Below are 13,807 nucleotides of genomic sequence, written 5' to 3'. Positions count from 1 at the left end.
ACAACCAGAGCCACTTACACTCTTAAAAAAAAGGACAAAAACAATGCATCATTCATACCATCAATACAGTCTTGGAGGAATCCCCAGGATATCGGAGACTGAAGACAATCAAAGATCCCAGAAAGCAAAAGAAGGTAAGAGTGGCAACATTTCTAATATCTAACAAAGACTCCACAAGAGGAATAGTTCCCATTGTCCAGTCACAACATAATTCTGAGGGGTTGAGAAGAAGCCAAGCATTTACAGGGAGGAGGTAGTTGAAAGTCAGCTGTCTTGCTGGGGATGGACTAACAGCAGCTGGGTTATCAAACCTAAAGCAAAAGAAAGGAGAAAAACAAGCTCTGAATGAAAAAAGATATGGCCTTGATCCACTTTATGCTCAGAAACCAGCACACTTTAGATTCATAGCTAGAGCTACCAATTACAGACATGTACAATATCTTAATCTTCCTGCATTTGTCAGATGAGTAACTTTGGAACCATGCACAATGATTCATCTTAGCACAGGACAGGGCCTCCTCAAAGTTTAAGAAACTGGCTTGGGATATAAATAAATACAAAGTTTGAAGAAACAGAATGATTCACGCCTAAAATTGGGTTCAGTGGTCCTTGTTCATGTTTTCAATAGTTTACCTCATTTTTCAGGGAAAATATTAGATTCTTGTATTTCTACATTGCTTACACACTTTCAAGATAAATTAGATTTTTAGTTCTATCATTCATATACACTTATCTTCAAACTCTGTATCTGAAGTCAACCATGCTTTCTGCACAGTACACCTCCAAAAGTAAAAAGTTACTTTGTATGTAGAAGAGAAAAAACTTAAGAGGTTTGAAGTATTCAGACAAGGTTCAAACACATAGCCAATAAAAAAATACTTTAGTAATAGAACAATTAATTTCTTAATTACTAAGATGAGCTAACAGCCGTAAGTTTTAAAAAATTAACAACTGCTCAGATTCCTCAATATTTTGGACATTCTTGCCAACAGGTACTCACACACACCATTTATCAATTTCACAAAAAATGTAATATTGTACAGTCATTGCTTACCAATATTGAAATAAGTTAATGAACACTTAAGCTGATGTATTTTTGGCCATTTCATTCAGACCTCATTAAGCCACATGTTATTAATCATTGTCTGTAAATAAGAAACACTTTTACTATTACCTTGTAAACACTGGAAGTTGAGACTGGATAACCTGGACTCTGACAACTACAAGCAGCAGTGTACTGAACATTAGCACTATGAGCTTCAACAGTGTTTGGAGCATAGAGAAAGGAATACTGCCCTTCCCACGAAGAATCTGTACAGCCATGTCCAACAACACTGGCAAGGTGTACTGCAAAGGAAAAAAGTGTTTATAATCAGACAGTGTACTCATTAATCCCTTAGAGAAATATGAGCTACCTCATCTTTTTTTAATCAATTTTCTCTAAATGTCTGCTTCCAACAGTTACTTAACTCAGCTTCTTAGAGCTTTCATGACAAGCCACAAAAAGAAGTCCACAAATCTAATAAAAATAACTCCATTCAAGTATTCTTACTAACACTATCATAGCTGAACTTGTATGCCTGTAGTTCTGTGGTTTGCACTGACAGATTAAAAAATTTGTACCATCTTCAGAGACTTCAATAAATCAAGTATGACCATGAAATAAATTTTGAAGAAGAGAAATCACTGCCATTAGGATTAATAGCCCCTCTGAAAACTTCTCCTATCAACAAAATTCCTTAGGAACAGTAGAAATACTATTCACTTCCTGATTAGCCTTGGATTTCTATTTTATGCCTCTACTGCAGTAACCCATCTTTCCCTGCCTCATGAAGATTATGATCTTGCACAGTTCCCCATTACATATCCTAATTTCTTTCCTGTGTACCTCTTTCCCTGTGTCTTCATGTCTTGTGCTGTGGATGATTTGTTTCACATATACCGGTTGGCTGAACTACAGATATTGATAGGTTTTTGAGAACTGGTCAAACTCTTAGTTCATGCTATACCTGTGCCCTCAGAAGCAGCCTCAGTTTGGATTTTATCTTTTCTACTCAGTTGATTTACACAAACTTGTTAAATTTTCAGGAAACTGAGGATCAGATCAAAAGTTACTAAAAGAAAGGAAATGTGGATTGAAAGTACGGTCACGTACTGGGGTTTTCCTTAGAAATCCAGTTTGAAAATTATATGCTTATTCACTTGGTCTGCATGGGCAATAGTTACAAACACATGTATTTTGGTAAGCACCAAAAAAATGTGATTTTTGTGTTTTTGCCTTGAATATACAGCCCCAAGACTTTCAGAGAAAGATGCCCAAGATCTTTCAGCTTTTACTGGTGCAGTTTTTGCAAAATATTCCTTCAAGTAATTAAGGAATAGTGAACTAGAACATTTTCTTAGAATATGCAATCATACACTTTTAAATTGCATATGGTTTAACTATTAGAAACCCAAGAATTATTTCACTGCAGGAACACCTTGTTACTCTAAACAAAAGAAAAATTACTTTTAAGCATTAATAAGTCTTTACATTAAGAAGAAACCTATCAGATTAGAAATTCAATTTAAAGGTGTTCTAAGAACAACAAATTTTATAAGAATATTACTGATTCAAATAAGACTACTCCAAAACATCTGATTATTCTTCAGATTATGATGAAATGCATTTGTATATAATATATTTTCCATTTTTACTACAGGAATTAAAAACAAATAATCCCCCAACTTTATGCACCTCAAGCTTTAATCAAAACTGTTACATGCTAGCCTTTGCAAACCTCAGTCAACTAAAATCTTAGGCTTCTGTTAAGACATGTCAACTCTTTATTGAGTATATTGGTTAATATCTCTGTAAGGCATATAAAGGAAAACTTATAAGTCACTGGATTCCATCACCATGAACCATCTATGTTAAACATTAGTTGAGTTAAAAAAACCACAAAAAAGTAACACAACTATAGTTACCCTGAACTGACCAAAAACAGTACTGAAATATGACACTTCAAAGTACTTCATGTCTCATTACAGAATTCCTGAGAAGAAATCCAATTTGTTTTTCAATAGCTTACCCCTTGAGCAATAAATACTTCATACACACAGCATATCCCCACTACCGTTATTCCTTGTTCTTTACACAGTGTTGCAACAGCTACTAGAAACACAGTCAAAGCAATTGGAGTCCACACTGCAAATAAAGACGAGATTATTGAAGATGTTCCACCTTACAACAAAACCATTTAATAAATTAACTTAAAAAGTGAAGACTTTGGTTCTTGATGTTTGAACATGCTATGTTCTATAAACTTATTCAGTACGCCATTTGCTATTAAAGGGAAGATTAACGGTTTTATTCTACAGAAAATATACATGTATCAGTTTTAAAACTGCCTCCCTTAAACTGAAAGAACTAAATAAAAGGCAAAAGACTAATCTACAATAGGAAAACAAAAAACCTACAGTCTTTCCTAATTCACCAGAACACTTTTTCAAATGGAATATTTTACATGGAGTGATGAGTTTTCACAAGGTCAATTTGACTTTGGAAAAGAGGCAAGCCTCCTACATCTCCACTGAAACTTTGCAGCTTACTTGTGACCATCTGATGCATCTTGGCGTACATCCACTTACTTGCATTAATAGAAGTAAGTGCAAGTGCAAGAGTCCCCTACTCTTGGCGTTAGAAAACAACTGAAGAAATGCTTAAATCTTGAAGGAAAAAAAAAAAAGGTCATTTATAATGTAAAGTACTATTACATGGGTATCTTGGGGCTGAAAGGTTTTTTTGTACATAGTTGCTGAATAACCAATACACCCATATTATCATTTTAAGAGTTCTATTATCAGTGATACAGAAATTAAGTTATGTATATATTTATCAATCATTTACCTATGGTATTATCTGGCCCTTTAGATTTTGTATATGACAAAAAAGCAGCTAGAAAAAAGATAGATGACAAAAGCTCTGCTCTGCCCACAACTCCAGTTACCTGAAAAGAAAAACAAAAAAACCCAAGATTATTCTTCTAGCAGCTACTTTAGTACTAGAATAGTGCATGACTGAAATACTATCAGGATATGCATAAACAAGATTTGTAGACCAAGCAAAAAAGGCTGAGTAAGGCTGCTTTCAGTTCAATCAGTACTGAATTCAGTAACAGGATGATATAGATAGCTGGTGGCCATCTGTGGCTGATGTGCCCCTAAATATAACCATTAACAAGACAACTGAGAAATACTGTATTTTCTTTTACCTTTAGTAACACCAGCCACAAACAGAATTTGAGGCAGAATTTGGGCATGATAACAACTGCTTTCTTCATAATACTTGAAAGAAACTAGCTTTCATCAAAAGTGAAGCCTGAGAGGGACTGTTTTACATATACATCTGGCAGACAGTGACATATAGAAACTATGATTGTTATTTTTGTTCATGCCTTTTCTGACTGACTGAACAGATCTGAATCTGAAAGAAGCATTCCCTTGACTGGTACTATGGCAGCTCTTAGGTGAGCAGTCAAGAGTTACAAATGAATTGATGGCATGCTCTGTGCAATTAAGTTAAAGAATGACTCAGGCTTTACTACAGGTCTGGCAATTTTCTGAATGATAATTTGGTTGGCAATATTAAAATTGTGGGTAGCGGCCCCTTTGGTAATGAGGCAGAGAAGAATGGGTTTTATGGAAAATTGGAAAAGTGCTAGAATCCATAGGGCAAAAGATTGCTTCAGAATCCCCAATGAAATACAGATTAATTTCCATTTCAGGAGCTGTTTTCAAAAAATGCTAAGGTGCAGCCAACAACCAGAGATGGAATACAGGTCACTATGTTAATGGTTACTGCAGTAGCCACTGTGCTGACCACAATACCATTTAGGACTGCCTTTCTTCCTCATTTGTCCCCTTCTGTAACTCCTCTGATTGCATCCAAATATTTGCAAGGAAGCTGGCTGAAAAATGGCATGCTATCCCAAGGCAGATGGTCATATTTAGCTAAGGAAACCTCATAGCTCACCATTTAATCATGATGATGCTGGAAACCGACTTTCAGCCATCCAGACCCAGCTAGGAGTTTTTATTGCTAGGTACATTCTTGGTCAAGCATGATTGATCCAGTACAGCACAGAAAGAGAAAGTAACTCAATATCCAAGGTCACAGTGTAAAGAAAAGTATTCAAATTTGAATTTGAAATCATGCTCTGGTGCTTCTGTTGTGAGTAGCACATGTTTACCAAAGCACTCACTGAATCACGCACAGATAAAGCATGTTTCACAACTGATAGGACATCAGAGTTTGTGTTAACATTTTGGATACTATACAGGTGTTTGTTTCCAAAATGTCTTAAGATGTTTCAAGGATTCCCAGCCTGGATCTCAAAATTGTCCAGCATTAAGATAGAAATTAAAGAGAACTTTGTCTGTAGATCAGTTTAAAGAGATCATTAGTAAAGCAAGTGTGCTGGTGTCTCTCCACAGTCCCTTACAAACCAAAGAGAGGTTCTGTTTCTTGATACAAAGGTCAGAGAAAACTCCAGCATTCACAAGGTTAGCTGACATCCCGTAGCTGTAAAGGTGGTAAATATGCCTTGGGCCTGAACAGTACCAAAGTAGCTAGAAAGACTGAACTGGAATTCTAAAGACAAGGACAAATGAAACTATAATGCTGCTGTTATTTCCTCAAAAATTTTTCCTCAGAAAATTATATATTACCATCACAAAAGCCCAGCTTCTCTCTGAAGTCAAGCAGAACATTATTTTCTATTTATCCTGTTCTGCTAACTTTTCCAGGAAAACTATATTTATCATAAGATAGGTAAAGGTTTGAAATGTCTATGTATTACATCTTCTGTCTCAGGCTCTTGTGCAGGGAAGCAGTAAGTAGGAGACTAATCTGAAGGAATTAAAGTAAGATACATTTCAATTATAAAAGATACAAAACGTACCATCAAATGATACAAAAACTGTGAATGAGACCTGTTTTGGAGTTTTCACTAAAGTCTGAATAAGTTAGCACCTAAGTCCCCAGTTCTAAAATACAGCTCATTATTACCTCCTCTTTTCCATGTATGGAAACTTCCAATTGTTTTGCCTTTTATACATGTGCACAAGTCTCAAGTGCCAACTCTAAGAATTCTTTGCTGGTTGCATGTTAGGCAGAATTCTTAATGAAAACACTTGAAAGAGTAAAATGCACTATTTCTCAAAAGCGGAAAGCTTAAATTGAAAAAGGTGGGGGGAGGAGAAAGAAAACCCCTTAACTGATTCTTCACTGAGTACCTAAGTACAACAGCAGGGGAATTCAATTAAAATTGCACTTAAATCTGTCTGTAACTTTTTTAAGTACAGCACCAAGCTCTACCAATCACAGTCTTACAGTGCCCTCATGTGGCTGACATCAGGGATTACATACTTATTACCAAATTGCTTCATAACTATACTTTGTAACTTTGTAATACATTGCCTTTCACAATAAACTTTCATTACACAATATTCTGTAGGATTTGTATGACACTTTTTGCTAACTGTTGCATAGTACTAAAAGCAACCGTGTTACTTATCTCATACAGAATCTGACAGTTCAAGCACGATAAAGAATCATCATATTTGGAATGGAACTGATAAAATTACATAGGATGATCTAAGCCACGAACCACTACTGTAAGTCACTAGCAACTTACTAATGCTACTGTAAAGATACTATCACAGTTACTACAAAGAGGCAAAGCCAAACTTTGAAATTTAAAGCATGTTTTTTCAAACAAACAGAAAACAAAATTAAATTATCAAATTATTTTTTTAATCCATATTACCCAAGATTTTACATGGGTTTGTGCTTTTCAGCACAAAAGCAAGCAAAAATTTTTAGATGTTTAACTTTTGCATTTTTAAACATGCCACTAACTTCTTCTAGCAAAGACGTATTAGTAGCTCAAATACCAGCCGATTATAAACCCATGAATTTAATTCCTATAAAGATTTGCTCAAAATACACAGGTGCAGGCTACTGAATTGCTCCTGACAGGTATTTGTGTATTTAGAGAACAAGAGAGAGAGATGTGAACTTTTCACCCAAACAAATAAGGACCAAAAAAAATACAACATAAGGTAAGAGCAAACCTTTCTCATGTTTTTAATATCAAAAGACACACACCCACACCCCAAAAACGCACACACACACAAAAAGGGATAGGACCTCCAAAGAAGCAAAAGGTTTAAACATTCTTAGTTTTCTGGAAGTCTGATAACACTATAAGAAAAAAAAAAAAAGACTGAGAATGGGCTTTGCAACACGTGTGAACTGGAATCTAGGAAAGCCAATCTAAGTGGTGCAGAAATAACAGCTGAGAATTCCACAGATCTGCTTTATCAGTGTTCCTGAGGGAAACAAATCTAATAAATGGTGATCACAAGACTCCATTTACTCCACAACATTGCAAGCCTGGTTGACCATTAGAAGGTACATAATCAGACAGCTTGTATAAATAATGCTTTTCATAGCAACAAAAAACTCCTTCAGAATCAAAGGAAAGGTAAATATGAGATGCAAGAAATGTATTTCCCCTTTCTTATATCGAATATGTTCAAAAATTGAAGGTTCAAACAGAATGGCCCTAAGTTAGATGTAGCATAGCAACAATATCCTAGGAAAAAGCCCCACCGCGATAGATATATTGACATAAAAGAAAGTCAACAGAATAGACTTGGTGATTAGCTAGAGGGGAATGCTTAGCACTTCTGGAAATGAATTAAGAGGTATTCAAAAGTATTTCCAAAATACAATACTGGATGAATCATCACAGAACACAAATATCTTTGTAAGCTAACATAGCCACCATCATAAAAGCCAATGTTCATAGCAGAGACCTAAGTTATTGAATAACTAAATTAATGTTTCTTTATTATTATTTTTCAGTAGCTGCATGGAATAACCAAACAAATCCAAGCATTAAAATTTGTCACCTCCACCATTGATTGCAAAGAGCAGAGTAAGTGCAAGTAAAATCACACACTTTTTGGAGTTAAAATGTATAAACATATGCAAAACCCATGAAATTTAAGGTTAATTAATACAGCTTGAACAAATTAAGCACATCACAGCTATACGTACCGCTTCAGTATGTATTGGGTGCACTGCAAAGAGCAAGGATGCAACTACACTGCTCCTGTTGTCCAGAAAAAGCTTACAGACCTTGAGGAAGACTACACAAACCACCACATGAAAGACCAAATTTAGGAAGTGGTAAGAAACTGCATTTAACTCGCTGAACAAGTAGTTTAAGCGAAACGTAAGAACTGTAAGGGGACGGTAAGATTTATGACTCCTCTCCTAAAAGAAAATAAATAAATCAATCAGTCACGACCAATTTACAAAGGGACTTTTACTCCAAAATATCTTTCTAAAAATCTATGCATATGTGATTCCGACCTCTATTCTCAGGCATCAAGCCTTCAAAATAAACACCTGAAAATCAGTAATAATGAAAAAAATTTAAAGATGTAGTGAATTAAATGAAAACTCAATTTAAAATTAAAATGTTAAACAGAGAAGTTAATTCTAGTTATTTTTCCTACTTACACATAGTTTTAAGGTATTATTCAAGTATTTTGATTACTCTGCACTTCATGTTTCAGATCAGTACTTTATAAAATAAAAATTCGGTGTGCTCAGCTAAATCTATTATCTACATGTTTTCAATATGTCTAACAGTCAATATGTTTATGTTGCCAGTTACTCCATCCATAAACACTTATGAAAACCACACTTGAAACCATATTCCTGTTCCAAAATGCATGTCAACCCACAGCCTGTTGATATTTTGCTGAATACGTTCATAAAACAAAGGAAGAAAATCTAAGAAAAAACTGGGAGGCTGGGGAGGGAGGTAGGGGTGGGACAGGCAACCAAACTGCACATGCAGACAGCCAAAAACGCAAGATAGGAAGAAATATTTTAAAAAGCCATGAAAGATCAAATTAATCTGACTTCATTTAATTAAAATTAACATGACTTTCAGTTGGTTTTAAATGCAAAATCAATACTGAATTAGATGGCTTTCTCCATCCACATGGTTAGACACTTTTTTGAGGAAAACCATTTAAAAATACTACTTGAAATATTACTGGGAAGAGTTTAGGAACCCACTTACTCTCAACGACTACAGGACTAGATGGCACCTGAAAAAGAGTCTAGAAGATTTCATTACAGGATTATATGAAAATTATGTAACAAAGTCTATTTGTAGAGCCGGAAACTAGTATCTCACAAAGAACTAACCCTGTATGTTATGGACGTAAGAAAAGAGAAGATTACAAGGTGGAATGCCTTGATAGGTAAAAAACCTACAACTGTCAGAGAATTTTTATTCATTTGCTCAGCAATGTCACCATGTGTAACTTCCTAACCTATATGTAAACCCTTTAGCCACTGCCATTTAATAATGTTTATCAACAACTTTAATGCCAATGCAGCTTTTCAGATAAAAGCCACAGCCACTCTACATGGACTACAAACCAAAAACTCTGAATTCACATAAACATACTTACTCAAATAAATTTAATGGATTCAATACCCATTCTCTAACTCCTAGCTTTGCTGTTTGAGAGTGTTATCTTTCCTTCCAGACCACAATTAAAATAAATAGCCTTGCATGTCATTGTCTAGCTTTTGCAGGAAGAGAAAGGAAAATGGTCAATTTTGATATTGGAATTAGATAACACACAGCATCTTGAAGCATGATATATGACTTAATTTTCTTAGTTCTTTTACTTAACAAAGGGAAAGAATACAAGTGAAATCTGTTCCTGATCTTATAATACAAAATACTAACACCAACAAATTCCATCAGAAACAAACTATTCTGTTAAAAACATATTAGGGAAAAGTAGTAGAAAAAAACCTTGCGGAGAGATTTTTACATTTCCTAAATGGCTCAAAGTGTCTCACAGTTTACCTCAGACATTGGAGTGCCCCAGAAGTCATTCTGAAACAGATTTTTTAATGGAGTGGAAGGATGCAAATCTTTATTGTCCAAAATTGCTGAAACATCATCAAAAACAAAGCCACAAAAGAGACTGTTCCAGTAGCAGGCTGCCACCACACCAACTATTAGTGCTGCTTCCTTCAGGCTTACATCAGCCATCTTCTCTAGGAGTTTGCATGGACCAAAGCTGAAATATATAGACAGAAACTTGAGTAGTTTTACTGACTAAAAACTAAACTTGATAATTTGACTTAATTTAAGACATCCAATATTTTAGAAGTTAGTGACACTACATATCTAAAAATCAGTAAGATAGAAAGTTTTCCTAGAGTCTCAGACATCTTACACAATTTAGTGTTTAAAAGAAATACTCTAATTAAAAAAGTCTCACCCCTAAAAAGCCCTCACACAAGCTGGATACACTGCTACATTTCATGTTTTACTTAAAAAAAAAAAGATTGATCATAAGTTGTGATGTAGTTTTCAGCAGACGGCTGGGCACTTCAAGCGAATGCTGCAAACTGGGGAACTATGAAAATTAAGTTCTCTAGAACTCTGAGTAATTTAACATACTGACACTGCATACTAAGTTATTAAAAAGGCATCAGTATGTTAATTCTTCACGTTTTTAGGTTTAAAAGTGTTTCCCAAAATGTTTCAAAAGCAATTAAAAACACATTTCAAACATTCTGAAGAGCAAACAGGAAACTTGAAGAACTTCATAAATGTAGGTGTTCAAGAACAGGTAAAGGAGGACATTAATAATAAGTTAAACTTACCATTGAAGCTCACACTTTGCTTATTTGCGTTCTTCATAGAAGTTCATGTGGTCATTTTTTTTTCTCTCAACTCTGCCAATTTCTATGGTGTCAGTGAATGTTCACCAGAGTCCTGTCTAAAGAAAAATCACATGTAAAAAAGGCACTAGAAATGAACATTATCTTACATTATTTTCTCTTGCCTTGCATAAATTTCCCAAACCCTAGAAATTATTAAATAGCATTTTTCTGATTATTTAAAAAGTACTCTATGGGTGTCCTGGTTTCAGCCAGGATAGAGTTAATTTTCTCCACAGAAGCTAGTGTGAGGCTATGGTTTGGACGTGGGATGAGAAACTCTTGATCACGTGCTGATGTTTTGAGTTGTTGCTAAGTAGTCAAGGACAGTCCAGCTTCTCGTGCTGGCCTGCCAGCAAGAAGGCTGGGGGTGCTCGGGGAGCTGGGAGGAGACACAGCCAGGACAGCTGACCCAGGCTGGCCAAAGGGATATTCCATGCCATGTAACATCATGCTCAGTATATAAAGCTGGGGGAAAAGGAAGGAAGGGGTGGAGGGACGTTTGGAGTGATGGTGTTTATCTTCCCAAGAAACCATTACACGTGACAGAGCCCTGCTTCCCTGGAGGTGGCTGAACACCTGCTTGCCCACGGGGAGTAGTGAATGAATTCCTTGTTTTGCTTTGCTTGCGTGTGTGGCTTTTGCTTTACCTAATGGTTTGAGATAAAGACAGTTTAATAATTTCCTCACTTTTACTCTTCTGATTCTCTCTCCTGTCCCACCGTGAGGGAGTAAGCAAATGGCTGCATGGGGCTTAGTTGCTGGCTGGGGCTAAACCACGACAATGGGTGACCTGGTCAAAAGGTGAAATTACTATGTATTGGCTTGTTTTAAAACACCGTTCTGCCTTGGAAGAATAAGAAGGCAATTACAGGTCTAAGGCATTATTTTTGACCACTGATTGACACAGCATGGATTACTGCCAATTGTTGGGACCAAAGATACTGAAAAGCCACAGACAGTTGAACACTGACTTAGTTTTGAAAAAAAGGAGAGGTGACTGAACAGAAGTATATAGCATTTTCCCCAAAACTAGAGAGGGGTAACATCTGTGAGGACACAGAACAGTTAATATTAGCCAGATAATGTGAACCCATAAATAGGCAAAAACACCAGCCTTATGTCTATCAGGATTCACACATCAAAGATAATGAGTTATTTGGAAGCTATAGTATGTTTTACTGTACTAAACCCTGAAATGCTGGTGATTTTTTTTTTTCCCCTTCGGTTTGTTGGTTTTTTTTTCCAATTGTGTTCAGGTTTAAGCATACTATCCTCTAAACACACGCCACAGATATCTCATCTCAGTTGTGGTTTCCAGCATGGGCCTGAGAGCACAACAATCACCTACCACAACTACAGGTAAAGGAGCAGTGGCACAGGAAGAAATACATGTGCAACAAGATGCAGGTGCAGTTAAACTAAAAACCAGGACAAAGATAATTTAAAAGGAATCAAACCAATCCATTCAATGTTACTCACACAATGGCAGTGAAGTTTTTTTTTTTCTTTTATAGTACCTGGAGCACTGGCTATTGGTATTACTTCAACCCAGAAAGTGCCTTTTTTCAAAGCTGCCACCACCTTTGTAATAAAAAAAAAAGAAAAAAACAATGTTAAATGTTAAAGGATGCTGCTACATCTTTTTGTCAGGCTGGATCAGAGTACTTTAAAACACTAAGACAAGAGTAAGTCTGAATGTATTTATGGTCGCCTTGGCAGCCAGAGAAGTCTTATTAAAAAAAGAAAACAAAGCACACTCCAGGAATACGTGAGAAGACAGCCCCCTTTTGCACTTCAACTCATCAAAATTTTTAGTGTGTGTCCGCCCCCCGTGTGTTCCCCCCCCCAAGTATGTGGAGAAGAAACTGCTGAAACTTCTCCTGCTAGAAACAGAGTTTGAAATCCCTAGTTTGCAACAGCTTCTGAACAGTAAATTTCCTACTTCTTGAAGTTCACTAGTTCTACTGAAAAGCAGTGACATCTGGAAAGGATCTATAACTAAGATGTAATGATTTTCCAACATACAAACCCACATTTTTTTTTAAATACTGTGTTCCAAAAATTAATGGAACAAGACAATATTGCCACACAGAACCAACCAAAAGGTTTATTTAAATTTGCCCTTTAAGGTAAAATATCGCAAGGTGAGGAGTAGTACTCTCTGATACTAGAAGAGTAACTCTAAGGTAATTCTTTAACAATCCTATTTCAGAAACTCCTACTGCTGTAAAATATGAAAAAAAGGATACATTCCTAAGTACAGACTCCTGTCCAAAGGAAAAAGCTTAACTAACCTTAACTGCTAGCTCCTCAACTACTTCTTGTAGGTTTTTACTTTTCTTTTCCCTACATAGAATATACATTCAGACAGCTACTTTACTTATCCCTTAATCCTAGGCAATTCTGATGCTTTCACAAGCCTTTCGTTTTGCTCTGAATTTCTAGTATTTCTTCCACCCAGAACTCTAGTTTTGCACTAGTACTGATCATGCTGTTCCCTGACAGAGCTACATTTACGTACATGCCAACTGTATGGAAAATACTGTTTTCATCTGAATGAAAGAGAATTCTTAAGCATAAAAAAATTTCAGATTTTAGCTACATCCAAAGTCACGTTTAAGTGGCTAGCTCACCATCAGAGTGGTCTGTTTCAGAACTCCAGAAAAAAATTCACCTTTATCATCAAAATTATTTAATTTGCTATTCACCCTCTCCTTTACATGCACATTTCAATCACAGATATGATTGCAAATACATGGCTACAAATTAGTCTTTCAAGACAAGTCCATACAGACACTCCAGGCAATTCTGTACAGCTTACTAAATTTACTGTAAGGAACAGACATGTGCAAAAAAAAATGCATTGTTCTGGTTTTAGCAGCAAGTCACACAATACACTACTTGAGCCGTGCCAAGCTTGGTAACCTCAACACACCCTATCCCCCTCAAACATTTGTTGTGTCCAAAAGCACTAGTACATCTTGGCAA

The 13,807-nt window shown here is 35.9% G+C and overlaps 1 protein-coding gene across 1 annotated transcript in view; it reads right to left on the bottom strand.

Moving 5' to 3' along the window:
- The window catches only part of TMTC3 (transmembrane O-mannosyltransferase targeting cadherins 3), a 32,792-nt gene that overhangs the window by 14,563 nt on the left and 4,422 nt on the right, over nucleotides 1-13,807 (bottom strand). The window contains exons 2-9 of the mRNA XM_082014144.1: nucleotides 12,299-12,400; nucleotides 10,760-10,871; nucleotides 9,951-10,167; nucleotides 8,108-8,326; nucleotides 3,890-3,989; nucleotides 3,072-3,187; nucleotides 1,175-1,347; nucleotides 59-311 (exon numbers count right to left, since the gene is read on the bottom strand). Of these exons, the coding sequence (XP_081870270.1) occupies nucleotides 59-311; nucleotides 1,175-1,347; nucleotides 3,072-3,187; nucleotides 3,890-3,989; nucleotides 8,108-8,326; nucleotides 9,951-10,139 (1,050 nt within the window). The 5' untranslated portion in view covers nucleotides 10,140-10,167; nucleotides 10,760-10,871; nucleotides 12,299-12,400. The remainder of the gene's footprint in view (nucleotides 1-58; nucleotides 312-1,174; nucleotides 1,348-3,071; nucleotides 3,188-3,889; nucleotides 3,990-8,107; nucleotides 8,327-9,950; nucleotides 10,168-10,759; nucleotides 10,872-12,298; nucleotides 12,401-13,807) is intronic.

Source organism: Phaethon aethereus, assembly GCF_964289735.1.
Source record: "Phaethon aethereus genome assembly, chromosome: 1".
Lineage (NCBI taxonomy): Eukaryota > Metazoa > Chordata > Aves > Phaethontiformes > Phaethontidae > Phaethon > Phaethon aethereus.
Note: the sequence above shows the minus strand (reverse complement) of the source record. Positions and strands in the feature narration are given on the sequence as shown.